This window comes from Brachionichthys hirsutus, chromosome 17 (genome assembly GCF_040956055.1).
Source record: "Brachionichthys hirsutus isolate HB-005 chromosome 17, CSIRO-AGI_Bhir_v1, whole genome shotgun sequence".
Classification (NCBI taxonomy): Eukaryota; Metazoa; Chordata; class Actinopteri; order Lophiiformes; family Brachionichthyidae; genus Brachionichthys; species Brachionichthys hirsutus.
This window is the reverse complement of record NC_090913.1, coordinates 12,516,634-12,544,334: the sequence shown is the minus strand read 5'-3', so window position 1 is coordinate 12,544,334 and position 27,701 is coordinate 12,516,634. Positions and strand designations below refer to the sequence as shown.

Below are 27,701 nucleotides of genomic sequence, written 5' to 3'. Positions count from 1 at the left end.
GTTCTATCGAGTTTGATTTGTCCTCTAGAGAATACAAACAAGATGAAGTGGTTTTATTAATCGATGATCGTTCGGCCTCGGGCATTCGAGAACGCTGAACGCACACGCACGCACACACACGCACACACACACACACACACACACAACACACACACCTGGAGTCAACAACAACAAACCATTTATTTAATTCAGCAACAACAACAACAACAGACTGAAGTCAGACGCTGATCCTCCTGGGCCGAGTCTCTTATCGGGTGTTCACCTGAAAGAAGCAGCAGAGTGTCAGCTGATGGGCGGAGCACGCACGCGCACGCGCACGCACACACACGCACACGCGCACACGCACGCACCACGTCGTCGATCTTCAGGATGCTGCGCACCGTCTCCGTGGCCAGCGTCAGAGCGCTGAGGGAAACCAGTAAAGGCTGGACCACCAGCTCCTCCAGGATGTTGGAGATCCCGCCCTGAGACACAGCCAGCCAATCAGTTCACAGTGGGCGGAGCCTCGCGCTACAGCCCCACCCCATCCCCGACTCATGTCACCAGCGTGTCATGAAGGAAGAGAGCCCACCTTGCGGACGTTGATGCCGGCCATCTTGTCTCCCTGGGCGTGTCTGTTGCGGAGCTCCGTTACCGTGGAGATGGGGTTCAGGCCGGCGTTCTCAGCCAGCGTGGAGGGGATGACCTCCAGGGCGTCGCTGTACGCCCTGACGCAGTAGGCCTCCATACCGCCCAGAGTACGAGAGTACTCGGCCAGACGCACGGCGAGCTCGATCTCTGGGGCGCCGCCGCCGGCGATCAGAGCCCTGAGGGGGGGGGGGGGCTGATTTAATACGACAGGAACAAACGGGACACGCGTGAACGCCCCCGTCTGCCCTTCATCGTCTCAGACCCACCTCCTCTTCACCAGGCAGCGGATCACACACAGCGCGTCGTGGATGGAACGCTCCGCCTCCTCCATCACCAGCTTGTTGGAGCCCCGGACCACCACGCTCACCGTCTTCCCGGGACTGGTGCAGCCCGTGACCTGCGGGGGAGGGGTCAGTAGGCGGCGTGTTGCCGGAAGGTTCCGGCGGCGCCGCTACGTACCTTCACCAGCTTGCCGGAGCCGTTGAGGCTGACCTCCTCGGCGAGCTCTGCTGAGCCCAGCATCTCCGCAGTGAAGTGGTCGATGTGGGCGATGGGTCTGGTTCCGAGGGTCTGGGGGGGGGCACGGATCAATAACTCACACTGACCAATCACAGCACAGCAGCGTCCTCCCTCACCTTGCAGATGAACTCGATGTCCTCCCTCTCGATGTCCTTCACCACCATGATCTTCATCTTGTTGAGGAAGTGCAGGGCGAGGTCGCTCAGGGCGTCTCTGTGGCGGGACAGGAAGTGGTTAGTTCAGACGCCCCCAGTCTGCCAGACGACCCCCCCCCCCCGCCCCCCCGGCGTACCTCAGGATGGACTTCTGGATCAGGAGCACGTTGCAGCCGGCCTTCTTGATCTGCTTCACCAGGTTCAGGATGTAGGCCCGCTCCTCCCGCAGCACCCGGTCCATCTGGGCGTAATCCGACACCACGATCTGGTTGTCCATCTGTGGGCGGGGCACACACAGCGGGTCAGAGAGGAGGCGCGGCCGGGCGGGGAGAGTTCTGGCGGGCGACTCACGTCGGTCTTCGGGGGCGACAGGCAGAACTGGATCAGGCCGATCTTGGCCTTCTCCACCCGCGCCACGCTGCCGTTGGCCACCCTCTGGGTCAGAACCAGACCCTCCACCAGCTCGCAGTCATCAACCGTCCCGCTGCGGACAGGAAGCGGGTGAAACCCAGAACCTCCCGGAACCAGACGGAACCCAGGCGCCGCTCACCCGAGCTTCTTGATGATCCTGATGTCCTGCAGGTCGACGCCGGTGGCCGTGGCGGGGTCGATGACCCGCAGGACGGCGTCCACGCTCATGGGCGCCAGCAGGCTGGAGTACTGGGACACCACCTTGGAGCACAGCGCCGTGGTGGCGCTGTTCAGCAGCGTCTCGCGGTCGCCCAGCTGCACCGGCCGGCTCATGGCCGCCAGCACGGCGACGCCCTTCTCCACCGCCTTCTGGAACGACTCGGAGATGGTGGTGGGGTGGATCCCTGGGGGAGGAGGGCGTGGTCAAGTAGCGGGAGAGACCCCGAGCCGCGTACCAAGTGCCCCCCGAGCCGCTACCCCGAGCCACGCCCCCCCCCCACCTTTCTGCAGCAGCTTGTAGCAGGCGTCCAGCAGCGCCCCGGCGATCACCACCACCGACGTGGTTCCGTCTCCGGCCTCGATGTCCTGCGCCTTGGACAGCTCCACCAGCTGGACGGAGAGAGGAGGACAGGCGTCACACGCCGCGCCGACCACCCAGCAAAGCCCCCCCCCCCCCGGGACGTACCATTTTGGCTGCGGGGTGGAGCACCTGCATCTGCTTCAGGATGGTGGCGCCGTCGTTGGTGATGGTCACGTCACCCTTCTCGTCCTGGATCTGAAAGGGCCGGCAGCGGGTCAGGAACACGCGCGTAGCCCGGCGCTAGCGTAGCCCGGCGCTAGCGTAGCCCGGCGCTAGCGTAGCCCGGAGCTAGCGTAGCCCGGCGCTAGCGTAGCCCGGCGCTAGCGTAGCCCGGAGCTAGCGTAGCCCGGCGCTAGCGTAGCCCGGCGCTAGCGTAGCCCGGAGCTAGCGTAGCCCGGCGCTAGCGTAGCCCGGAGCTAGCGTAGCCCGGCGCTAGCGTAGCCCGGCGCTAGCGTAGCCCGGAGCTAGCGGACGGCGCGCCAAAGACGCCGACTCACCATCTTGTCCATCCCTTTGGGGCCCAGGCTGGTTCTGACGGCGTCCGCGACCGCTGGCGAGCAAACGGGAGATGTCAGCGCGGCGGCCATCGATGTAAACAAGTAAACAACCATCAGTGACGTCAGAGCGGCGGCCATCGATGTAAACAAGTAAACAACCACCAGGGGACTGTTATTGACCCGCCTCCTGGACCAAAGCTACGTCACAACCTCTGACGTCATCCTGCATGACACCGGTTCCCGGGTCCAGCTCTGTGACGTCATTCTCTGCCAGAACCGTTTGGGCCAGTGGTCCGTGCTGCTAGATCTGGTTCTGGAGGTTCTGCCGGTTGGACCAGCTGGTGAAGATGGGCCGACCCAAACACCCGCTTCTTTCATTAGCATCTTAGCATCTTAGCTTCGGACCAGAACCAGTGAGCTCAGCATCTTTCTCCCCGACTCGGATCGTTTTTACGGGGCAGAACCGGATAAAGAAGCCTCCGCGAGACTGACCCCGGTTCTGAAAGACACAATTCGGGACGGGCATGCACTCGAATAACTCTTAATTATTTACCTTTGGCAGCCGAGATGTTACTGAACCGGATCTGGGCCGGCTTGTCGCGGTCCTGATACGCCCCTCCTTTGTACTTGCCCATGTTTAAGGCCCTCGGTGCCGCTTTCCCTTCAGGCATGACGACTTTATAAGGGACGGAAAATGTTCGGATGATTCTTCGGAACCGGGCCGACGCGTTTCCGGACCAGAACACAACTATCCGGCTTCAGATGGACTCGGATTAATGAAACTCCACCAGGTCCGAGTCAGAAACTTCTAGAGCCACCGGCAGCGGAGGAGAGAAGGACCCGGATGTCGCACCGCCCGGCGCATGGATATGACGTATTCAGACAGAGCGCGTCAACTCCGGATTCGGTGGCATCCATTCAGGCTGATGCTCTTCATTCACACATATTTATCTTTGTTGATGCTATTCATAAATGTTATTTATCAGCGACGTGTTATATTTATTATATTTAGTCCGTTCGGTGTCTCTAAAGCAGAAACTATAAGATTCATAGCGGACGATCGCTCTGGATCGATTAGCTTTGGCTGTTCGCCTACTTCTGGACGACCACGCTAACGGGAAGTTGCGCGCCGTCCGTGTTTCTCCGTTGATACCGGCGTGGATTCACCGCCTCCGTGTCCGGTAGGTTTGTGGCGGGTTCAGCGGCCCACCGGGTCGGTTCCGTTCGGGCTACGGGTTGTAGCCGCTGCAGTTAGCCTCCAGGACAGGTGAGCTCTCTGCTCATCACCTGCATCGCGTGTCCGCGAGAGCAGCTGGTTGGAAGAGACTATTATGGTCTGTACAGCATGGAGGAATGAGTGTAGAAACTGGTCTTATTCCGGATTAAAGCCCGTTCTGGTTCTGGTTCTGGTTCTGGTGACACCTGAAGCCAGACTGACCTTTCATTGACCTTAAGATGCGTTACCGACTAGCGGAGGATGGAGAGGGAATGCGTGCCCTTCCGGGTTGATAAACATTCATTGTGGAACAGAATCAAACTATTCCGTGTCTTCTTTAGCTTTGTTTTCAGAGGGGGGGGGCCCGTCTGCAGCCATGCTGCCGCTGAAGGACTCGGATAAACCCATCGTCCGGAAGCTGCTGGATGCCGGATGCTGCCCCCGCTGCGTCCTCCGGTTCTGCTGCGTGGGGGTCCAGGCGGCCTACCGGCGAGCGCGGCAGGTGAGGCCTCTCCATCGGCCGCGGATCCTGATGCGCGGCCTGGACCGTCGGACCGCGGAGGGGAATGAGTGTGGAATAAACTCCGACACATTTGGATTTGATTAATTGAAACTTTATTATTCCCTGTTTTACAGACACAAATGTCAGCGTTTGAACTTTGACCTCTTTATCTTTAGATTATTTGGCACATTATTCTTCCAATCCTTGTTGTTGTTTCCTGGTGGGGGGGGCGGGGTCCTCCATGTAGCTCACTAATCCTCACCGGTCCCGTTTCCTGACGCAGGACACGCTCACAGAACTCCAAGCCTTCATCGGGAACACCGGGGGAAACCACAAATCCCACGATGCAACAGCGTCGGAACCTCCCGGACACCCGCCCAGTAAAAGAGCCCGAGTGGAGGCGGGAGCGTGCGGCGCCGCGGAGGAGGAGGCCGCCGCTGTGGCCGCGCGGAGCGACGAAGACGTGGGTGTGGCCGCCCGGCGCGACGAAGACGTGGGTGTGGCCGCGCGGAGCGACGAAGACGTGGGTGTGGCCGCCCGGCGCGACGAAGACGTGGGTGTGGCCACGCGGCGCGGCGAAGACGTGTGTGTGGCGTGTTTGGGGATCCTGCAGGAACTCTGCGATGCCGCTCAGGCCACCGAGGTGTGTTTCCCACCGGGTGTTTCCTGTTTCCTGTTTCCTGTTTCTGTGGCTGGTTGCTGCTGCTCAGCGGACGCGCTGTTTGTTCGTTTGTTCGTTGGCAGATAGCCGAGGCCGTGAAGGCGCAGAGCTTTGACTTTTGCACCCTGGTTCTGTCCGTCTCGCTGCCGGCGCAGCTGTTTGTCCGAGAGGTCAGTCGCGTTTAAACGCGCGTCCGGAACAGGAAGGGGCGTGGCTGTGAGTAACGCTGTTTCCTCCCGACCTGCAGCATTCCTGTTGGCTGCACGTGAAGACGGACCAGAGGTAAACGCCGTCGCCACGGCCGCGTCGGGGGTTCCGGTTATTGTTGTTGTTGTTGTTTGTGCAGAGAGAAGAGCGTCGCGCTCAGCAAGGATGATGTCATCCAGGTGAAGGAGGCCTACAAGTGGGTCATGCAGGGCCGGGTGGCCAAGGAGCTAGGGGGCGTTGCCGTGGTTACCAGGGTAGGCGACCCCCGAGGCGTCTGAAGCGCCGACATTTAAAATGCGAGGACATTTTACCGATGTCGTCGTTTCTCCAGAGTCCGTTTGAGATCGCCGTTGAATTCATTCACCCGGAAACGGAAGCTGACTGTCACTTCCTGTGAGTCACGACCCCGAACCCCAACCCTTCTGAGTGGGAGGAGTTAGTGACCTCTGACCTCCCATCTTCCTGCAGGGCTTCAACGTGCCGCGACGCTTTCAAGCCCACCAAGAACAAACAGGTGTGTCTGGAGAACCGGGCTGATCCCGGTTCTGCTCGCAGAACGTCCCTGGTCAAACGTTAACGTTCTGTCCGCCTTCAGTCGGTCTTCACCAGGATGGCCGTGGTCAAAGCGCTGGACAAGACGGCCGACGCCCGCTTCCTCCAGTGAGCCTCCGTTCACGCTCTTTGACTCCTCCTCCTACGCTCTCTATGCTCCTCCTCCTTCTCCGGCAGCAGTCTGAGATCCTCTTTGTGATTCTCAGACATTACCCAAGTCCGCCGGCCCGGCCAACCAGCCGCTGCGTCCCCCAGGACGTCCAGTGTCTCCACGCCTCCGTCTTCATAGCAGGTGAGGACGCTGAAAACCCGCCGGCACGCCTCTGTCCTCCTGTCCTGATCGGTCCTCCTGTCCTCAGGGAGGTACAACAAGTTCTGCCGGAGTCTTCCTCAAACGCCGTGGGTGATCGACGGCGAGAGGAGGATGGAGTCGTCGGTGGAGGAGCTGATAGCGGCGCCGGTCCTGTCCCCCTTCAGGGCCAAGGGTGAGTCCACAACCTGGTCTCTGGGACAAGATCGAGACCTGATCCTGAATTTGTGTCCCGATGGTTTTGTTTCAGGTTTTAATTTCTCCTCGTCAGGCAGGGAGGACGTGGACGTCCGGACTCTGGGCAACGGTGAGGCCGACCTTTATTTTGAAAAGCTGCGTGGACGGAGGCTTTTACTTTGTGTTCTGGTGTGACTGCAGGTCGTCCGTTTGCGATGGAGCTGTTGAACCCTCACAGATCCAGACTCAGCAACGCGGAGATGAAGCAGCTGCAGGAGGTCGTCTTCACCAACCCCCCCCCACACACACACACACACACACACACACACACACACACACACACACACACACACAGAGTCAGGGGGGCTTCACGCACGTTTCATGTGTTCTGTTTTCAGGCCATCAACAGATCCTCAGACAAGATCCGGGTCAGGGACCTGCAGATTGTTACCAGGTGAGGGGAGGCGACTCGGAACCAGCGAGCGACGGGCGGCGCTGATCCGTGTGTCGATGTGCAGAGAAGCCACGAGTCGGATGAAGGAGGGCGAGGAGGAGAAGACCAAGTCGTACACGGCGCTCGTCTGGACTCAGAGACCCATTCAGAGGGAGGACCTGACCTTCATCCAAGACATCAAGGTCAGCGGCTCGGCTTCGGTCCGCGCGAAGAACCGCTTGGGTTTTACAGAAGTGTTCCTCCCATCAGGACCTGACCCTGGACCAGAAGACTCCTCTGAGGGTCCTGCACCGCCGGACGCTGGCCGTGCGCCAAAGAGTCGTCCACAGCATGAGCGCCCGCTTCCTGGACTCCCATCACTTCCACCTGGTGCTGAAGACGCAGGCAGGGACGTATCCTCCCACCGTCCCGTTCGGTCCCCCAGGTGCGCCTCTGGAGGCGGGGCTCCTGATGATGGACACGAGGGTAGCGAGTCAAAACCTCAACTGTAGCAGGAGAGGCCGACCTGAGCTCAGCGAGCCAGACATGCTAGACACGATGCTAACAGCTGCATGTTGGTATTAGCATTTTAAAAGTTATGCTTCCGTTATTTATGGCTGGCTGTTGACAAGCTAGCAAACATTAGCATGCTAACCTGACGCTAACAGTGCGGTACTACAGTGGCCATGGCAGCCTGTTAGCAGTGGCTCATGCTAATCCTTCCCAGATTAGCTTGTTTGTAGTCCCGTTTGTGCGTGACCGGCTGCGGGTTCGGATCCTGAACGTTAGCCCGCAGCTACATCAAGGAGTTCGTCCACGGAGACTTCGGCCGCACCAAGCCCAACATGTGTGAGCTGCTGCAGACGGACGCGGACATCCTGGAGCTGGACGTGGAGGTGGGGCCGGCTCGTCGTTTAGCGTCCTCTCAGGTGTTCCGGTGCTGACAGGTGTGCTTTCCTCCAGTCTGTGGACGTGGACTGGCCGCCTCCCATACCAGAGTGAACGCTGCTGCGGGTCCTCGTCCAAACTGGATCACGCACAGACGGGTTCAGGTTCGGAACCGCCTTCCACCAGGACCGTTGGACCCGTAGGGGGCGCCAGAGGAACGCTGTCTCTGAGGGACCAGGTTTAATGGAGTCTGACACTGGGGGTTCAGGCCCAGCCTTGTTTGTCTTTAGGTCTTTTTCTTTAAACGTTTTGGATGCGTCCACTGGGAAGACGGACGTCCTTCCAGTCCGGTCCGTCCGGAGACGCGGCAGGCCGTCAGCGGAGCGTTTCACACCGACCGCCTTAAATAAAGCCTCCTGACAGCAGAAACCCTGAAATGTATTCCTTTTAATTTAATTCAAAATAAATACTACCACGGCAACGCAAGTCCCCTACTGGGTTCTCGCTCTAATGTTTTGGTAAGAAACCAAACAAGCAAATTATCCAAAAAAAATAATAAGACTTCAGTTAATGCATCCATCATCATCATCATCCTTCAGCGACTCGAGGTGCCTTTTTTAACGACATACAAGGTAACACTGTCTAGAATGACAAACATAAATAAATCCAATACTATGGTACAAAGGGGGCGGAGCCAGGGATGATGGGATTGGGACAACCTGATGAAACCAGCACTGCAAAATATATTTAAAAAAAGAAGCTCTGGTCCCACGTCTTTAAACCCGATGAGGAGAAACTCCACAGTCGCAGTCAGTAAATCAGGTGTCTGTGGTGAAGGCAGGGGGGCGGGGCCTGTCTCCATGGAAACATCCTCCTTGGTTGGTCCAAGGAAAGGAAAACAAACTGGAAGGAGGGGTCCAGTCTTTGTTGATCCTTCCATTACTGCAGGTTTTGTATTTTTATCCCGACAGCAAAAAATAAAAGTTCTCATCTGTGACATCAAAAAACAAAAACAAGGCATTTGCATATTTACATCACGGAGGACTTCTTGGTCACACGAGCGTCTCACGGCTCAGTTTTCTCGTGTTCCGTCACACGATCGGTGAGTTATTGATACCCCCAGTTCAGATTTTAAGGAGGTGCTCTTAGAGGAGTCTTTCCCGGCACAGACCGGACTGACGGGACCCCCCGACCTGCAGCTGGAAGCCTCGGTTCTGCTCGGGAAGGGTTCTCCTTGCTCCGGACCATCGTCCGAGTCAGTGTTGGAGTGGAGGTGGACGAAACCGCGTTCCAGGGTTCCTGTTTCGCCCTTCTCTCCAGGACGGCTAATGAAAACCTGGAAGGACATCGATGCAACACAAGCTGGCTAACATTACCGTTTGATCGTTTCCAGTTGTTTCACTGTTAAATTATTACACTACTCAATAGCAAAGTTAGCCAGGAAGTGGTTTTGAATGCTAATGCTAGCAGTAGGCTCAATGTTCCTCCAGGTTTTCTCCACCTGCTTTCAGACGAGCTACTTTGATAGAACTTCCCACCCTTAGCATGCCGTCAGAGGAAAATGGCCGCCACGACCCAGCGGGCCTACAGGAACCCCGAAGGTTCTGCAGAGCACATTTGAAGCAGCAGTTTGCTCCAGAATGACGGATTTGTCCCGTTAAGATGCGCCGTAGTCGGAAGTGTTCCTCCAGACCACCAGAGGGCAGCACTCAGTGGCAGTAAATCTATTGACCTCCTTTCCTCCACAGGGATCTGACTCTTACCTACAGGACCCAGCCTCGCTGCGGTCCCGAGTCGGGCTCGGACCTCTCCTCTCTTAATCGTTCTTTATTTCCTCTCCCACTTCCTTAGTTTTAGGAAATTATTCCAAAGCAAAACCCTGCGACACGTTTGAGCGCCGCGCAACAGCTCCAGCAATACGAAACAGGAAGTACCATGACGCGGCAGGAAGGGAACGAGTGGGTTAGCTAGCCGCCAAACAAAGACCTTTCATTCGTTCTGGCATTACACCAGTTAGCATGGTGGCAAAAGAGTTAGCTGCTAACTGCTAGCTGCTGCTCCCGAGTCCGCACACAACACATTGAACATCACACCTTCCTTCTGTCCTACCTAGCCTAGCCTCACGCCGCTTGTTTCGGCAACCATGTGGATGAAGCTCCTCTGCACCTCCTCACCCACCGCTCCAGGTCTGATATTGTGGAAGCAAACTGCTGACTTCAGTCTGCTGCAGAACTCTCAGCCGTTTCTACGGGTGCTATGACAGCCTAACACTGCCCCTGCCCCCACCCACACACACACAAGCCTCCTTAAGCCACACCCCCTATGAACAAACACCTGGTCACTGCTCCTACAGCTACGATAGGAGGTTCTCCTGCGGCTGAGCGTGAACGCGGTTGTGCTCTGTGGTGCCTGAGTGAACGTGCAGTTTCTGGCAGTTTTAGTGTTTCCCGTTTCAAAATAAAAGTAAAGTACAAAGCGGACCCAGCAGCAGTGGAAGGCCGATGCAGACGTCGTAGCTGATTGGGGGGTGAGAGGAGCAGAAGGAAGGGGTTTCTAGGCCCGTCATGATGTACGAACCATGCACTTATCCTGAAATAAGAAAGACGTCGCAGCCCCCCCCCCCCCCCCCCAAACAACGCCCCGGTGGTACGGTACCAAACACCTGCACACCTAAGGCAACATTTTTGGTTTTTGTTCCCCGAAACGGCTCATCCAAACCAAGTGCAAAAAGTCAACGGGGGGGGGGGGGGGGGGGCAGAACGAAGAAGAGCCCGGAGAAATGCCGAACACAAGGAGAGAACAAGAACGTTGCCTTCTGCAGGAGAGCGCTGAACACGGAGACTTATTTTTAGTGTGGGCGGGCCGGCTGGAGCCCAGCCCACTGTGCAAAACCCTCTCTAGAGTCCCTAGAAAGACCCCCCCACCCCCCCACCCCCCACCAGTGAGGAGGCAGAGAAGGAGAAAGAGGAGATACTGGTACTTTTTCCTAAAATGGCTACGCGTTTTCCTCAAAATGGCCACGAATGGGACAATACTGTCGGGGCGGGGCGGGGCGGGGCGGGGCGGGGCTGGAGCGTCACTCCCGCCCGCTGGCCGAGTAGGAGAACTGAGGGAAATGAGGCCGTCGCTCGTTGTCTGCCGCGTCCATCCCGTCCTCGTCATCTGGAGGAGGAAGAACAGACGCACGCACGTCACCGACCACAGTAACAAACACCGATGAAGAGGAGCGCTCTTCATCACATCAGCAGCGAGCTAGCGAGGACCGACGGTCTAAACAGCCTGGCGGGGCAGACGGAGGGCTTACATTTCTCGGGCGGAGTGATGGTGATGGTCTGTGCAGTGAACTCTTCATCAAAGTAGCGCGTGTCCGTCTCCGAGGAAACCTGGGGCTGGAAGGGCGGGGCCAGCTGCAACACAAGAGGGCAGCGGCGCCGTTCATTAGATGAAAGAGGAAGAGACGGCGGTAACGGCGACACTGGAAGTCCTGAATAATCAATCAACGCTGAATGAGTTAATATCTATCAACTGTTAATTACCGTTAACCCATTAATGACTCAACGATTCTTAACGATCGATAATGAATTAACTTCTTCCTGCTTTTGAAATTAAACCCAGCATCTCGGGTCGTTTCGTGTTTTTTTTGTCCAGACATCTTGTGAAACAGTCGTCATCTGCTGGCCCCGCCTCCCAGGTGATCTGCGCTCACCTTCTTGTCGTAGACGTGCTGCCAGTCGATTGTGCTGAAGAAACTGTGTCGCATGATCTCCTTGGCGTCATCCGGGCCGCCGCCCAGCCTGTCAGAACAGAGAGGAAGAAGACGGCGCCCGTCAGAGCGGAGACGCCGCGGAGGAACAGGAGCTTCCAGAAATAACTCCGGTGAACGGGTTCGTTCTGCCGTCTGGTGAGAAGCGGTTATAATTAGAAGGCTTTGTTCGCCGAGCGGCACGTTCTACACTTCCTGTCCTGAGAATAAAACGGATCAGGGCCCGGCCATGATGGGGGGGGGGGGCGGGGCTATAATCAGTGGAACCCTCACTAGGAGGCGGGGTTTCACAGCCGCTTAAAAACGTGCTGCCAGTGGACGAGGTGACCAAACATTTAACCAGCATGATCAGCCCTCATCCAGGAAGTCCTGGACCTCACCTGGACCTCACCTGGACCTCACCTGGACCTCACCTGGACCTCACCTGGACCCGCATGTTCAGAAGTCTTGTTTGTATAAGACCATTGATCAGCCAATCAGAAGCAGAGTAAGGCGGGGCATCCTTTTCTATTCACACAAACATATCTGAAGAACGCTAGAAGACGTCACTAAACCATCCTGGCAGTACGAAGCCCCGCCCCCTGACCACGCCTCATCCCAGCGTGAACCCCGTACCGTTTGTTGGGGTCCTTGATGAGCAGCCCCGACAGCAGCGACTTGGCGTCGGCCGACAGGGTCCGAGGGAACTTGATCTCCTCCATGAGGATGAGCTCGAACAGCTTCTCGTGGTCCTGGTTGTAGAAGGGGAGGCGGCCACACATCATCTCGTAGGTGACCACGCCCAAGCCCCACCAGTCCACCGCCCGCCCGTAGTCGTTGTCCTCCAGCACCTTGAACAATAAGAACACGGGAGGCAGTTGATTGGCGGTTCAATCAGCCAATTAGCATCAGTTGTGTGTGACTGGATCTGAAAACGCTGAGAACGCCCCTAACGCAGCACCAGAACCAGAACCAGAACCAGAACCAGTCGGTGCTGCTGAGCGTGGACAGGACAGTGAAGGTCCTCGACCTGCTCTCACACACGGTGTACTTGCTGTGTGACCTCTGACCTCGGGGGCCAGGTACTCCGGCGTCCCACAGAAGGTCTTCATGGTGGCCGTGTCAGTGATGCCTTCTTTGCAGAGGCCGAAGTCCGTGATCTTAATGTGGCCGTCTTTGTCCAGCATGAGGTTCTCCAGCTGAGGAAGACGAGGAGAAACGAAGGCGTGTTCAGGCCGTTCACCGGCGCCGACCGATCCCAGCAGGTGAGACTCACCTTCAGGTCGCGGTAGACGATCTTAGCAGAATGCAGGTAGTCCAGAGCCGAGACGATCTCCGCTCCGTAGAAACGAGTGCGCTCTTCCGAAAACACTCGCTCCCTCGATAAATGGAAGAAGAGCTGCAGAGAAGGGAAACCAGTTCAACCAGTGAGAGACCAGTGAGAGACCAGCGAGCCGCTGGGCTCGGCCCGGTCTGGGGGGGAGTCGCGTCAATCTTATGACATCACTTCCTGACTCTCCTCGGGTCTCAGAGCGGAGGGCGTGGGTTCTAATCCGGGTCAGACTGCCTCTCACCTCTCCTCCGTTGACGTACTCCATGACGAAGCACAGCCGGTCCTTCGTCTGGAACGAGTACTTCAGAGACTGGAACACAGACAGGTAGCGGTACGTTAACCCGGGCGGAGCAGAACCCGTCCCGCAGCCGCGCGCAGGCGGCGGCTCACCGTGAGGAAGGGGTGCCGGGTGTTCTTCAGTACGCGACTCTCCGTGAGTGTGTGAGCGACTTCATCCTGTGATGAGGAGGAGACGGTCATCAGGAGGCGCTAACGCTAGCAGGTTAGAACTACAACGGGCACAAGCAGCTGGCTGGAGGACAGGGAGGCGCTAACGCTAGCAGGTTAGAACTACAACGGGCACAAGCAGCTGGCTGGAGGACAGGGAGGCGCTAACGCTAGCAGGTTAGAACTACAACGCCTGCACGCAGCTGGCTGGACGACCTTGGCGATGATGACCTCCTTCTTCAGGATCTTCATGGCGTAGTAGGTGCCGCTGGCCTTCTCCCTCACCAGGATGACCTTCCCAAACGTGCCTTTGCCCAGAAGCTTCAGATAGTCGAAGTCGTTCATTGTCTGGACAGAAATACACACGTCAGTCCAAGAAGCTCCACCCACCGTGACATCACAGCTGCTCTCGGCTCGGTCGACACCTTTCGTTTGTAGTGGCTGCTGGAGGTGTCCATCTCCTCCTCGTTGACGTTCTCGATCTGGGAGGAGGGGCTGCTCAGGATGCCCTCCTCCTCCTGCTTGGCTAGAGAGTCAGCGACCATCTGGATGGCTTCAGCCCACTCGTCCCTGGAACAGAACCCCACAGCGTCGGGACCGGCCCAGCAGCAGAACCCCACAGCGTCGGGACCGGCCCAGCAGCAGAACCCCACAGCATCGGGACCGGCCCAGCAGCAGAACCCCACAGGGTCAAGACCGGTCCAGCAGCAGAACCCCACAGGGTCGGGACCGGGTTCAGCACCAGAACCCCACAGGGTCAAGACCGGTCCAGCAGCAGAACCCCACAGGGTCGGGACCTGCCCAGCAGCAGAACCCCACAGCGTCGGGACCGGCCCAGCAGCAGAACCCCACAGGGTCGGGACCGGCCCAGCAGCAGGAAGGCCCGATTTAGACCTCAGGTCTCTTTGACTTTAGCTTTAGCTCACAAAGATGCTAACAAAGATGCTTCAGACACTCCCTAAATGCATTCACACGACTCTAAAACGTACTCAAACAGGGTCGTCTCCTGAGGAGGAGGAGCAGGAGGAAGGCTCACCTCTCATCGGGAGTGTCGACGTGAAAAGTCCTCTCGATGACGGTGGTCCACTGCAGGCAGCGGATGATGAAGGTGTTCGGCTTCGGCCGCTCCGTCTTCATCAGCTGACATTCTGGAAGGCGTAAAGAGACGTTAGACACTCCGTGGTCTTCATCGTTGGAGCCGGCGATGAAGGTGCGAGGCTCACTCGCTACAGAGAAGTTGTTGAGCGGGTAGGCCAGGTCCGAGTCCTGCGGCTTGTCCTTGTAGCCGATGAAGGAGCCGTCCGCCTTCAGCAGGAAGTAGCGCGGCCGCCAGTTCTTAATGTACTCGCCTGCGAGGAGGAAGAGGAGGAGGTCACACGATGCGTTCAGCGCCGGCGCCACACGTTTCACCGCGCTCACTTTAGAACCACGTTCGTCATCACTTCCAGTCCAAACAGAACCCGAGGCGGTTCTGAACACGCTGTGCTCATTACTATTCAGCGATGCTCAGCAGCAAACATCAGCACCAGGCTAACAGGGGCGTGGCAGAGACCATGGAGGAGGAGCCTAACGGCACCGCAGAGCACAGGCCTCCCCCAAGCAGCTCGGTTCCCTCGATCCGGATCAGCACCAGAAGGTTCTAGATGGTTCCTAGTATCCTTATAGACCTGAATCAGAGCCGATGTTTATTTTTAGCTGGTTTTTGGTCGGTTCTGACCGAACAGTCAGAACCGAGTCAGAACCGAGTCCGCCCGGTCAGGTGTGAGTAAAAGACACCTTAAACAGGCGCCAGCTTGGAAAAACCTCCCAATGCTCCACACATAGCAGCTCGATGACATCATCAAGGAGCGCCAGTCATCAAACGGGAGAAACATTTCTGTTCCGCCCTGCTGGTTCCACCCAGTCCAAAGAACGACGGAGGACATTGTGTGTGTGTGTGTGCGTGCGTGCGTGCGTGCGTGCGTGCGTGCGCGCGTATGCGTGCGTGCGTGCGTGCGTGCGCGTGTGACCCGGCTCACCTCTTTTCTGCACCCAGCCCTCCTTGACGACATTCTGGTCGCTCATGGTGGCTCCTCCTCCTCCTCCTCCTCCTCCTCCTCCTCACCAGCTCTCCCAGTATGGTGACGCGGCGGGGAGGTGGCGGGACAGCTCCGTCAGCTGACCTCTGACCTCACCTGACCACAGATCTCTCTCTCTCTCTCTCTCCCTCTCCCTCTCTCGGGCGTTCCGGCGGTGAGTCAGCCTGGAAGGAAACGGAGAAACACAAAGAGCCGGTCAGCGAACACAACAGGCCGCCACGCAGAGTCCAGAATCAAGACACACCTCTACAGGTGGACGGGCGTCAAAGCTCCGCCTCCTCCGGCGGAGGCATAAAGTAGTGCCTCTCTCATCACAGCCGTGTCACCGTTTGGATGATCACTGACGACACACGATACGTCGGGAGAGTGACATCATCACACGGTGTGATGCCTTCTGGGTGCAACGATTGATGACATCATCACACGGTGTGATGCCTTCTGGGTGCAACGATTGATGACATCATCACACGGTGTGATGCCTTCTGGGTGCAACGATTGATGACATCATCACACGGTGTGATGCCTTCTGGGTGCAACGATTGATGACATCATCACACGGCGTGATGCCTTCTGGGTGCAACGATTGATGACATCATCGCAGTGATCCAGATCACGCACCTAGCGAGCCACGGCTAACGTCCTCGTCTCATATTTAACCGGCGCCATCGGTCTCACGTAACACCACCCGGGCCCGCCTGCTGCCAGTCTAGAGATCAAACCAACCTCAGACAGACCCAGCGGGAACACAAACGGGTCCGATCACACAAACGTCCGGGGATGAACCCAACGTCCGTCACGAAGGCAGCCCCGGATCAAACCGCCTCTGATTAGATATAACGCCAGTGAACTAGATGCTGATTCTTCTTTGTGAAGCTCATTTCATCTCATTCTGAGCCCCCAAACAGGAAGACCCCCCCCCAGTCCTCATCTGTCCTTATTGATGATGATAGACATCACCCCCCCCCCCCCCCTCCCCCGCCCAGCAGCCTCCATCACCGGCCGCAGAACAAGTGTGAGCCCCCGATGACAACAAAAACAATGGCCGGCAGCAGGCGTCGTCTGAGCCGGCTGCGAGCCGGGACCGGGGCCGGGGCCGGGGCCGGGACCGGGGCCGGGACCCCCCGCCCTGCCCCGCATTCACCGGCGGTGCTCGGGTCCCGCACCGCCGACACAAACAAACAAACAGAGAAGCGACAGCTTTTGTTTCAAGGGCGTCGTGTGGCGTCATCATCCGTTACGTAACAACATCCGCTTGGCGCTCTCCATCACGCCTCCCCGGACGGGCCGTGAGTCGGTGTCTGCCGGCGGCCCCGCACCCCCCGTCAGCGGCGGGGCGGCAGCCGGTTGAGAGGCGGCAGGGTCAGCTAGACGGCCGGGGGGGGGCAGGTTGGCCTCTGACGGCTCGTCTGGCGGATGTAGCCGAGGATGCTAGCAGCGAGGGGGATGATGCTACCGCTAATGTTAGCGGGTTAGCATGTCCGGCTGGCTAACACCAGCGAGCCGTCCGGCGTGATGCTATCATCACCGCCGATCCACTTTATTAGCCCCAAATCCACGCAGAGACGTCCAAACGCGGGGGGGCGGGGGGGGGGGACCACGGCGGTGGGTGCAGCCATCGTTCCCAGCCCTCCCCTCTTCCCCCCGCAGCAGCAGCAGCAGCATCCCGGCGCCGCATCCCTCCCAGACTGGCGAATGACGAAGCAGCAGCCCGCTAACAGCGGCTAGCCAACATGCTAACCTCCACTCCCACCCGCTCCGGGCTGGAGACGAACCGAACCCCGGCCCCCCCACCACAACACTCACCTCACCTGGCAGCGACGGGCCGGTAGGGATGCCCCTTCCTCCGCCCCTCCTCGGTGGGCACGGGGCGCCGTCCCTCAGTGGAGCAGCCCGGAGGACAGCGACGGAGCCATTGCTGCCGGTCCACGGCGTGGAAGCCGAGAATAGGAGCGGTGTGGCTCCGGACAGACTGCGGCGGCAGACGGACACGTGGACGGACGGACAGACAGGCCCGCTCGGCTCCGGCTCCGGCTCCCTCCGCAGCTCCGCCAGGAAACGTCGTTCGGCTCAGAGTCGGCGAGTCACGTCCATCCGGATCCGACGGGGAGGATCGTGCTGCCTTCACGGGCCGTCGGATTTATAGGGCGTCTCCGACCAGCCCGGCAGGGACGCGTGACTCAGCCTCAGCCCCGTTCCCGTTAATTACGCATTTTAGGTCAATAAATACTTCTAAATAAAAAGTACTGACAAACGACTCCCAAATACATGTTGAATATATGCTCCATACATAAATCCAGAGTTCAACTTGTAAAGATTAAATTAATAATAATAATCAAAGAGAGGAACCACTGCATTACTGGTTTGTGTGATTAAATAGTACACAGATTGTGCGCTATGCTCCAGCGGGTTCCAATCCGATATCCTCTTAATTTAATTTAATTTAATGCTTATTTTCGTTCGAGGTGTTTAACTCCAATGATCTCTATTTCATAAATGTTCTTTTATTCGTATCGTTAGGGTAAATAGTTTGTGATGTGAAGCCTTCAGAAGATGCCTTGTGTCCAGCAGTTAAACTGTTAAAAATATCACATAGATAGATAGATAGGAGAGTCTTTGTGACGTAATTCGTAACTGTAATGTATAATGAATAAAAACACATTTCAATGGCTTTCACATCTCCTCTTTTCTTTTATCACAGTTCTGACTATCCTTTGTGTTTTAATTAAAATTAGATTAAAAACACGTATTCACCTTGTCAGAAGAGACTGCGAGAAGCTGAGCACAGCAACCAACCAGTGATCGATGATCTATCATTATGATGTGTTCATATTTTGATCCCGGGTATGTTCTGTAAACTCCCAGGGTGTCCCTGAACGCAGCATCTCTCTCTCCATGGCACCCAGAGCTTTTGTTCTCTCTCTCTCCCATTTCCACACGGGAGGAACTCTCAAAGTACCTCTGCAGGTGTTTTGTGAAATTAAAATGTCTTCTCGACTTTTATGTTGTTTTTTCAATCATTCAGATCTCATTTCACTCGCATGAAACTATCCGTCTGGTACTCCCGAGACGCTTTTAATCAGTTCACGACTGGACGGATAATCAATGAAGGACACACGGCTGGATGGACCGGTTGTCCCTCAGAAAGATAAAACAAAACACTTAAAATGCCAAGGAATACCAAAATGCACACGTGAACGGGAGTTCTGGGTTATTATTTTTACTGGAACCTGACGAGATCCGTTTCAGTTTCTTCTCAGACAAGCAGCTAAACTCTAAAATCAGACGAGTGGCCACTCTTCTCTTTAAAACATTTTCTAAATGTTTCTGTATAAAAGTACAAATTACCCATAAATAATGAAATTAGACTCTGGTTTAAATAAGATGCTGAAGGCGCTGGCGTCCTCAGCGGTCCAGCTCCGCCTGCAGGATGTCCCCCCAGGCCTCGGCGTCCAGCGGCACCATCTTGCTGCCGCGCAGCTCCTCGGCCGACCTCACCTGGCTGTAGCGGCCCCCCAGCCAGTCCCACTTCAAACAGCTGCGGGTGTAGTTCTTCATCAGGGTCACCTGTGGGCCGGACACACCCTGTCAGCTTCCTCCAATCAGGCAGTTTCTCAGGTGAGAATTTCAGGCCGTTTTTACACCTTCAGTTTCTCCTTCTGCACGACCCCCTCCCCAAAGGTGGACCCACCTTCCAGGACAGGCCGTCCCTCCTGTCCCTGTCGACCTCCCTCCGACAGACGGCCCGAACCCGCAGACACGGCCTCCTCCACAGCTGGTCGCTCTCCCCGATGATGTCGCGCCACAGCCTGCAGGTCCCCGAGGCGCGGCACAGACTCCTCGGATCCAACTCACCGAAGATCTTCACGCTCATCTCCGTGGGCAGCGTCTGAGCGAAGTTGGGAGGAGGAGCGATGGCGGTGGACGCCGAGGGGGGGCGCCTCTCACAGAGGACACACACAGGACAGCTCCTCCTCCGGTCATCCGGCATAATATCTGCAACAATTCCAACAGCTGGGATGAAAGGTGCGAGACCGTCTCAGATCTCGGTGTCCTTCCTGATAGAGGAACCCTTCCGACACGCTGCCTGATCCGACCGGAGTCTTTGAACGCACCACGCAGCCGTTCGAGTGCATCGATCCTGATAGCAGACTGTCTGAACAGAACATATCTCAGAGGCTCCATAAGTGTCATGTTGATGATGACGTCATTCAGGAGGTTGAATGAATAAACACACTTTAGTATCGATGAGGTAAAGATCTACTTAAAGTCCCTTTTTGATTCGTTTTTTATTAACAGCCGATAAATATGATCTGTGAGAGTTTATGACAAATGAAAGCACATCATTCGGTTGAAGCCCGTCGCCAGGTTCACCTGTCAATCGCTACAAGGAGGCGTTCCCAGCTAGCAGCTAACTGTTAGCTTAGCCGACCGCGAGTGGAAACGCCTCGCGCCCGTTTGACGTTTACCGTTTACCGTAGAAGGCGGGTAATAAACGTCCGTCGGTGTCTAAGCGAACGTTCTACCGTGCCGCTACGGCAGAGGCTCTCACCGGCCGCGCGTCGGTTCGCGTCCGCCTGACAGCCGGGCTGCTGTCTGGACACGCCGCAGTGTTTTCGAGCCAATGCGCATGCGCCAACGATCCAGCGCAGATGAGCCGTAAACAAAATGTTAATAAAAAAACAAACACGTTTTTCTTAGAGATAAAAACAAGCCTGACGTAAACTAAGTGAAAACAATAGTCTGGAATTTGGGGGACGTTCGACGCCCCTACGGTCTACGTCACAACAACGCGACTGCGCATGCTCCTCGGGAACCCGGAAGTTTTGAATCGTGCAGCGGAACGTGGGGTCAGTTCCAGACCGGAAGGACAGAAAACCACTTCAACAGGTAAGCACACCTGAGAGATTACCGTCGGGTGATGCTTTGCGTTTTCCGGTTGTTTCCTCGCCATCACGACGTCTTCGTCGCTTCCAGACTTCCCGGGGTCGGGTCACGGTGAAGCGCCCCCCCTCCGTCCCTCCGTCCCACCCCCGTGCTGAACAGATGTCCGGGTTCGGCCTCGTCCACCTGGACGGCGGGGGCCCGACCCGCCTCCCGCCGGGGGAAACGGTGCTGGGCCGGGGGCCCCTCCTGGGAGTGAGTCGCGTTCATATAAGTTCATATTTCAACAAACTGGAAGTTTGCAGCTGTTGGCCAGCAGGGGACGCTGCAACGCCGCTAACACGCAGGCAGCAATGGCTGATGGGAAAGGCTTGTCTTTGATGCAGCTCATTGTTATTGGACATAAAGCGTTTTAGCGTTCCGTCCGGACCGTGATGCGAGCGAGAAGACGAGGCGTTAACGTTTCTACCTTTACCTGAATGATGTTTGTCTTCTCCTTTCCTCAGATCAGTGATAAGAGAGTATCCAGACATCACGGGCTGCTGGAGAATCTGAACGGAGAGCTGCGCCTGAAACCAGTACGACTTCAGTTCATGTCCAGGTTCACGCAGGAAACAGTCCAGGTTCACGCAGGAAACAGTCCAGGTTCACGCAGGGAAACAGTCCAGGTTCACGCAGGAAACAGTCCAGGTTCACGCAGGAAACAGTCCAGGTTCACGCAGGAAACGGTCCAGGTTCACGCAGGAAACGGTCCAGGTTCACGCAGGAAACAGTCCAGGTTCACGCAGGAAACAGTCCAGGTTCACGCAGGAAACAGTCCAGGTTCACGCAGGAAACAGTCCAGGTTCACGCAGGAAACAGTCCAGGTTCACGCAGGAAACAGTCCAGGTTCACGCAGGAAACAGTCCAGGTTCACGCAGGAAACAGTCCAGGTTCACGCAGGAAACAGTCCAGGTTCACGCAGGAAACAGTCCAGGTTCACGCAGGGAAACAGTCCAGGTTCACGCAGGAAACAGTCCAGGTTCACGCAGGGAAACAGCTTTGATTCTTTCTTTTGTTGAAAGACAGAAACATCTGTGGAGACTTTTATCTGACTGCAGATGGCTGACGTTCTTTACAGAATAGTTCCCACAGGGTGCTCGGTCTGTTTCACATGATGTCTGAACAGATCAAATGAACTAACTCTGACCCCCCCCCCCCCCCCTCAGACTCACATCAACCCCTGCTTCGTTCAGTCATCCCTGACTGATGACCCCCGACCCCTGCAGAGAGGCTCCTGGCACCCTCTCCGTGACGGAGACCTGTTCTCCCTGCTGCCGGGGACCTTGATCTACAAGGTGGAGTCCGTGGGTGGAGCACACGGCCCTCCCAGGTACTCACCCCCCCCCCCCCAGGTCTGAGAGGTCCCGTCTTTCATGTTGATGGAGCAGAGTGAGGCTGAGGGCTGTTCCCATTGAAGTGGTCTTTGGATGAGGTCGCGTTTGAAGTCCAGATCAAACGGGCCCCTTCAAAGTCTTCATTTCATTTATTCTCTGTCTTATTTGTCCCAAAGGAACAGTCGGATGTTGGAAGAAGAACCTCCTCCTGCTTCTCCTCGGCCAGATGTGTCGCCGGTTGCTCTTATTGGACAGGATGGAGCACAGCCCCCACCCCAGGAGGAGCCCCCGCCAGAAGCTCCCTCCCACCAGGAGAAGCAGGTCTGTGGACAGCAGGGGGGCAGCGCCGTGGCAACCCGATGGTCTTCATCATTACGGTTTGGTTGCCCGGGGCAACCTTTACAATGACGTTGCTGTGATTTGGGGTTTCATGCAGGAAGACACTGCTCAGCCCGAGGAGCAGCAGGGGGAGCAGGAGCAGCAGGAGCAGCAGGGGGAGCAGGAGCAGCAGGAGCAGCAGGAGGAGCAGGAGCAGCAGGAGCAGCAGGAGGAGCAGGAGGAGCAGCAGGAGCAGAGGGATGTGGCTCCTCCTGAGCCCAGGGGGCGGATCTTGCCGGCGTGGATGATGGCGGATCTTGCTCCTCACAGCTCCTCCTACTCCCCCAGTCCCAAAGGTACTGAGCTCATGGGGGGGGGTCATCTTATTAATAAATCTATAATGAACAGTAATTACATCGATGACCTCGCCTCAAACACAAACCTGTCCGACCCCGCTCCAGTTCCATCGGGCGTGAAGGGACGCAAAGGAGCTGCAGGCAAACGGGCCAAGCTCTCCTCACCGGAGGAGGAGGAGCTAAGTAAGGAGGAAGGGCCGAAGAAGAGGAGGAGGAAGATGGCCGACGAAGAGGATGTGGCTCTGTCGAGCACGGTTGAGTTCATCGACCTGGTTGTTTGTCTACGGTGGCCCTGAAGGTTCCCTCAGTCCAGTCACAATGTTTCTGCTTCATTCACCTGCAGGAGGTTCCTGTGGAGCGGCGGCTGAGTGGATCCACCGTGGAGGGCGGGGCAGAGGAGGGAGGAGCCACGTCAGAAAAGGCCCAACGAGAGATCGAACGTGAGTCTGTGGCATCCGACAGCGGCTCTGCAGCTCCGCCCACTCCTGGACTCAGAGCGCCGTGTCCTTATGGGAGGGACTGCTACAGGTACGTTCACCTGCGCCGCGCTCTGCAGGAGAACCAGGCTGGTGCTGGAGACCGCTCCCTCTTTGGTTCCAGGAAGAACCCACTTCATTTCCAGGAGTGCAGCCACCCCGGAGACACCGACTACGAGGAGGAGGAGGAGGAGGCAGATCGGCCCGAGTGTCCCTATGGCACCGATTGCTACAGGTAAGAAGTCACATCGCCGTCACCGTGACAACCAAATGTGATGATTTGTGTGTCATTGTGACGATAGTTGAAGTCAGCTTCTCGCATGAGACGCCGTCCTACTTGGTTCCTGTGGGATGTTCAGATCATGTTCATGCTCCCCTGAGGATGAACCCTCCACCGTGTCTCTAGATCTGATCATGTTCATGCTCCCCTGGGGGTGAACCCTCCACCGTGTCTCTAGGTCTGATCATGTTCATGCTCCCCTGAGGATGAACCCTCCACCGTGTCTCTAGATCTGATCATGTTCATGCTCCCCTGGGGATGAACCCTCCACCGTGTCTCTAGATCTGATCATGTTCATGCTCCCCTGAGGATGAACCCTCCACCCTGTCTCTAGATCTGATCATGTTCATGCTCCCCTGGGGATGAACCCTCCACCGTGTCTCTAGATCTGATCATGTTCATGCTCCCCTGGGGATGAACCCTCCACCCTGTCTCTAGATCTGATCATGTTCATGCTCCCCTGAGGATGAACCCTCCACCCTGTCTCTAGATCTGATCATGTTCATGCTCCCCTGGGGGTGAACCCTCCACCGTGTCTCTAGATCTGATCATGTTCATGCTCCCCTGGGGATGAACCCTCCACCGTGTCTCTAGATCTGATCATGTTCATGCTCCCCTGGGGATGAACCCTCCACCGTGTCTCTAGATCTGATCATGTTCATGCTCCCCTGGGGGTGAACCCTCCACCGTGTCTCTAGATCTGATCATGTTCATGCTCCCCTGAGGATGAACCCTCCACCGTGTCTCTAGATCTGATCATGTTCATGCTCCCCTGAGGGTGAACCCTCCACCGTGTCTCTAGATCTGATCATGTTCATGCTCCCCTGAGGGTGAACCCTCCACCCTGTCTCTAGATCTGATCATGTTCATGCTCCCCTGGGGGTGAACCCTCCACCCTGTCTCTAGATCTGATCATGTTCATGCTCCCCTGGGGGTGAAGCCCTTGGTTTTGAACGTTTTATCACTGTGTGATTTTATTCTGGTTTTATTTTTCCACAGGAAGAATCTTCTCCACAGAAAAGAATACAAACACACAAAGACACCAGGTAGGCTGCGCGGCTCTGACATCATCACCGCTACCGGTGACATCACGCCCAGGCGAGGCAATGGTGACATCATGTGACCCTTCAGCCACCAGAACAAGGACCGCCCCCCGAAACAATCCCGCTGCCGATGAAGACGAGGACGACGGCTTCATCAACGATGACAGCGAGGACGTGGCCGATGACTCGGACTACGTCCCTCCGGATTCAGACGACGACGGCGAGGAGGAGGACATCAAACGGCTGCAGAGAGAAGCGAAGGCCTTCCTGATGAAGAGGAGGTAGACGAGGAGGAGCTTTATTCGTTTCCACAGATTGCCTGAGGACAGCAGGTCTTCCTGCAGGCTCACGTCTGGTCCTGGTCCTGTTCAGGTTGGAGACGGGACCTGTTGTGGTTCTGTGAACTCAGTTTTTAGCTCCTCCTCCTGGGCAGGGCGTTCCTTCCTAACGGAGGCGTTTCATTGGTTAAGCCCTGCCTCATGGTTGTTGCTCCGTCGGGCTCAACAGAATTTCTGGATCAGGATCTGATCAATTTTAAAACGGCTTCAGTTTGTGGGTCTAAAATACAAAATAATCTGAAGGAGGAGCTCAAACGAGGGATTACTGACATATATTTATAACATGAATAATCAGATAGAGGGGGAGGAGCTCAGTGTGTCGCAGGAGGTTAAGCCACCAGTGCTGGACTGTGGCAGCATGCTGATTAACCAATAAAGGAGCTTGAGAAATGAAGCTCCGCCCCCTGTCTGCTCTTGGGCCCCGGAGCAGACCAGCATTCAGCATCAGAGGTCTAAAGGGGTGGGATCGAAGGAGAGCTTCCGCCGACTGATCTGCTTATTCTGCTTTTTATTCTTTGAAGTCCGAAAAAAAATATTTTACGTTCTGCATTCCCGCATCTCTACCGTCCAATCACGACCCGTCACCTACTCCATGCTGCTGCCTCCGGACCAAGCTATGTCTCCATGGCAACCAATGGCGTCACCTGCAGCCTCTTGTCTGTACAGATGTTGTCATGGCAACATCAAAAACAAATGACAAGCTCGCAAGAAAACTGAACATTTTTTTTAATTTTCACTATTTTTTAAGAATCCTTTTTAGGTTTAGATTGCATTTCTTGTGAAGCTCCGCCTCTCCCTGTCTCAGGTTGCCTCTGCTGTTTATGTATAATGATCTTTCTATAGTAGAGGGGATTGTTTTCTTCATTTGTTGTTCTTCCATTCTTAAAATTCATCTGATGAAAACACATTTTCCTGCCTTCCTTTCATGCTGTTGAAATGTTCCACAAAAACAAGCCCGTGTCCTGCTGCCCCCCCCCAGATCGATAACGTCGGTGTGAAACCTGATCCTCTTACAGATGAAAACAACAAAAATAAATGTAAAATCAGTTTATTTTTAAAAAACAAAGGTTCTTTAGTCGACCTCAAAGTCGGTCCAGAGAAAAACGAACTTTCAAAAAACATGGGATTTACAAAAATCAAATAGATGCTGAAAAACAAAGGAAATCCGGGGCCGCCCCCTCAGCGTCTCCGTCCCGTCTTCAGATACGGGACCTACTTTTTCGCGTAGGTGATCTTCATGGCGCAGGTGGCTGTGATTCTGAAGCCCTGCAGCGCGTCTTTAGCCACGCCCGCCTGCGGTTCACCCTCAAACTCCACAAAGGCGATGTCGTGTTTTCCGGGGACGAGCCGCACCTCTTTGAAACCAGGAAACCTGCCGGGAAAACGGCGGGTCAGCAAACACAAACGCTTCAAGCCCACAAAGCGTCCGGACGGGAACTCACTGGTTGAACAGCATGGAGAGCATCATCTCATTGGTCTCCTCGGGCAGGTTGTTGAGGAACAGGATGTAGTTGGGAGGGTTGTCCGGTACCTGAGATGGCAACACAGCTAATGGCTAACGGTCGCTAAGCGGAACAGGAAGTAGCAACCTCAGAACAATTCAAGCATATTTAGACGAAGGAACATCTGAGAACGAGGCAACAGAGGGCGCACGGAGACGCGCGGGGGTCCGAAGCGAACCGTCTCACCTGTACTGCAGCAGAATAGACAGGTGCAGCGGACGCCTGGAAACAAACACACACGACAGTCAGCGAGGCGCAAACGCACAGCTGGCCAACAAGATGAACGAAAGGAGCAGCAGAGCGGCTCCAGAGGATCGATCCTCCAATCAGGACGCAGGATGGACGATCAGCTGGTGACTCTGGTGCTGAAGGCGGTGCTGCTCACCGCTGCCGGCTTATTCGCTAGGCTCGCTAGCGGCTCCTGAGCCTTCTTCTTCTTGTCCTTCTTTTTCTCCTTGTCGCCATACGTTCCTTTGACCTTGGTGATGACCTCTGAGTCGGTCTTTGCGTACTGTATCCTCTGGAACCCAACAAAGGGAGAGTCGGGTAAGGTGCAGCGCTAACGTCCGCCAGACAGCCGGCGCCACCGCAGCCTACCATGGGCTTGTTGTAGAAGGGGAAACCCTGCAGTTGCCTCAGCGCGTTGGTGGCGGCGGCGAGCTCTTTGAAGACGACGAAGGCCTGCCCCCTCATCTTCATGGTCTTCATGGCGACGATCTCGACGATCTGACCAAACTGAGAGAAGAGCGCGTAGAGCGATCGCTTGAGCTCTGCAGGGAGACAAGAAGCGTGTCGTCAAACAAACGCACCAGCATTATTGATTATTGATTAGAAAGACTGAAAAATGTGATCTGAATATAAAATAAGGAATTTAATCAAAGAATAAACCTGAGCATCCAAAGATGTGTTCAGCGTCACACCCTATTTCATACTATTCTACTATGCCATAAATATTATTAGCCATGGCACTGTTAGCTAAACACCAAGCGAGTTATAATGTGACACCATCAATAATTATTGCACGTCATCAATCCGCGCCTGACGTCACGCGGAGCGGATTAACGTACACTTACCTTCTTTCTTTACTTTATCATTTACGTTGTTGATGTATATCGTGTGGTTCGGTCGGATGTCCATGATGCTGCCTGAGGACACATCAACAGAGGCGGCTAACGTCACTTGCCATCATTAACCCAGTTAATAAATAAACACTAAAAAGACGGTTGTTCCCGAAAACAATATTATTATTTTATCCATTATTGCTTTGGCTAGCTTCAGCTCATAGTTCAGGCTAATACTAGCCCACGTTAGCTTAACGTTTTAGATACTCATTCATTAGCCAATCTTAGCCTGTGTCAGTCAGCTATCGAGCTAACTGAGTTGTTTATTTTTTTAAGTGGAACCATAAACCGGTTTCTAATACAAACACAATCTAGTTGTTACCTTTTTTCGGCGATAACGTTGAGTTATAATCCAGTAAATGTACGACGAAGCTTCAAAGATACTAAACTTATCGGCTAACGCTCACGCCGGTCCTGACAAACCGGAAACAGTGGCTGCAAACTCCGGTGGCACCGACTGCAGCTTTATGCTACACCGCCACCTACAGGCGAGGAGGAGAACGGCAAGCAACATGATAATGATGATCGATAATTAGACAGATAATTAGACAGATAGATAGATAGATGAGAGATGGTAGATATATAGATATCTGATATATAGATAAATAAATATATGTCTTTTCTTTCTAGTTTTTCCATGTTTCGCAGCATTAGTCTTTTGTCCCGTGTGGG

General features: G+C 55.6%; 6 protein-coding genes across 6 annotated transcripts; 2 read left to right on the top strand and 4 right to left on the bottom strand.

Moving 5' to 3' along the window:
- Positions 1-161: 161 nt before the first annotated feature.
- On the bottom strand, positions 162-3,655 carry cct4 (chaperonin containing TCP1, subunit 4 (delta)). The gene is made up of 13 exons (XM_068750863.1): positions 3,346-3,655; positions 2,793-2,845; positions 2,401-2,490; positions 2,216-2,324; positions 1,855-2,119; positions 1,656-1,788; positions 1,442-1,581; positions 1,266-1,362; positions 1,090-1,200; positions 897-1,027; positions 572-806; positions 351-464; positions 162-262 (listed from the first exon to the last, which is right to left on the bottom strand). The coding sequence occupies exons 1-13, from the start codon at positions 3,461-3,463 to the stop codon at positions 248-250; spliced, it is 1,611 nt and encodes a 536-aa protein (XP_068606964.1). The 5' UTR covers positions 3,464-3,655; the 3' UTR covers positions 162-247.
- A 659-nt stretch (positions 3,656-4,314) lies between these two features.
- pus10 (pseudouridine synthase 10) lies at positions 4,315-8,177 on the top strand. The gene is made up of 17 exons (XM_068751191.1): positions 4,315-4,510; positions 4,794-5,153; positions 5,255-5,341; positions 5,419-5,453; positions 5,518-5,632; positions 5,710-5,771; positions 5,847-5,892; positions 5,974-6,038; positions 6,137-6,222; positions 6,290-6,415; positions 6,491-6,547; positions 6,619-6,695; positions 6,816-6,871; positions 6,936-7,053; positions 7,121-7,263; positions 7,647-7,746; positions 7,814-8,177. The coding sequence occupies exons 1-17, from the start codon at positions 4,385-4,387 to the stop codon at positions 7,850-7,852; spliced, it is 1,698 nt and encodes a 565-aa protein (XP_068607292.1). The 5' UTR covers positions 4,315-4,384; the 3' UTR covers positions 7,853-8,177.
- A 2,637-nt stretch (positions 8,178-10,814) lies between these two features.
- On the bottom strand, positions 10,815-15,324 carry akt3b (v-akt murine thymoma viral oncogene homolog 3b). The gene is made up of 13 exons (XM_068751192.1): positions 15,279-15,324; positions 14,484-14,609; positions 14,297-14,408; positions 13,686-13,830; positions 13,477-13,608; positions 13,204-13,269; positions 13,055-13,123; positions 12,757-12,879; positions 12,551-12,679; positions 12,117-12,331; positions 11,445-11,532; positions 11,043-11,145; positions 10,815-10,900 (listed from the first exon to the last, which is right to left on the bottom strand). Exons 1-13 carry the CDS (start codon positions 15,322-15,324, stop codon positions 10,815-10,817), a joined length of 1,440 nt encoding a protein of 479 aa, XP_068607293.1.
- Positions 15,325-18,426: 3,102 nt separating this feature from the next.
- Positions 18,427-19,937, bottom strand: fbxo48 (F-box protein 48). Its single transcript, XM_068750845.1, is given in 3 exon segments — positions 18,427-18,927; positions 19,004-19,331; positions 19,888-19,937. Coding segments are annotated over 2 exon segments (510 nt in total). The 5' UTR covers positions 19,327-19,331; positions 19,888-19,937; the 3' UTR covers positions 18,427-18,740.
- Positions 19,938-20,375: 438 nt separating this feature from the next.
- On the top strand, positions 20,376-25,301 carry aplf (aprataxin and PNKP like factor). Its single transcript, XM_068751448.1, has 10 exons — positions 20,376-20,474; positions 20,726-20,797; positions 21,428-21,591; positions 21,772-21,916; positions 22,137-22,269; positions 22,375-22,541; positions 22,613-22,797; positions 22,870-22,980; positions 24,025-24,071; positions 24,157-25,301. Exons 1-10 carry the CDS (start codon positions 20,382-20,384, stop codon positions 24,351-24,353), a joined length of 1,314 nt encoding a protein of 437 aa, XP_068607549.1. The 5' UTR covers positions 20,376-20,381; the 3' UTR covers positions 24,354-25,301.
- A 157-nt stretch (positions 25,302-25,458) lies between these two features.
- Positions 25,459-27,444, bottom strand: snrpb2 (small nuclear ribonucleoprotein polypeptide B2). Its single transcript, XM_068750844.1, has 7 exons — positions 27,352-27,444; positions 26,982-27,053; positions 26,506-26,678; positions 26,294-26,428; positions 26,095-26,130; positions 25,849-25,937; positions 25,459-25,778 (listed from the first exon to the last, which is right to left on the bottom strand). The coding sequence occupies exons 2-7, from the start codon at positions 27,043-27,045 to the stop codon at positions 25,619-25,621; spliced, it is 657 nt and encodes a 218-aa protein (XP_068606945.1). The 5' UTR covers positions 27,046-27,053; positions 27,352-27,444; the 3' UTR covers positions 25,459-25,618.
- Positions 27,445-27,701: the final 257 nt, after the last annotated feature.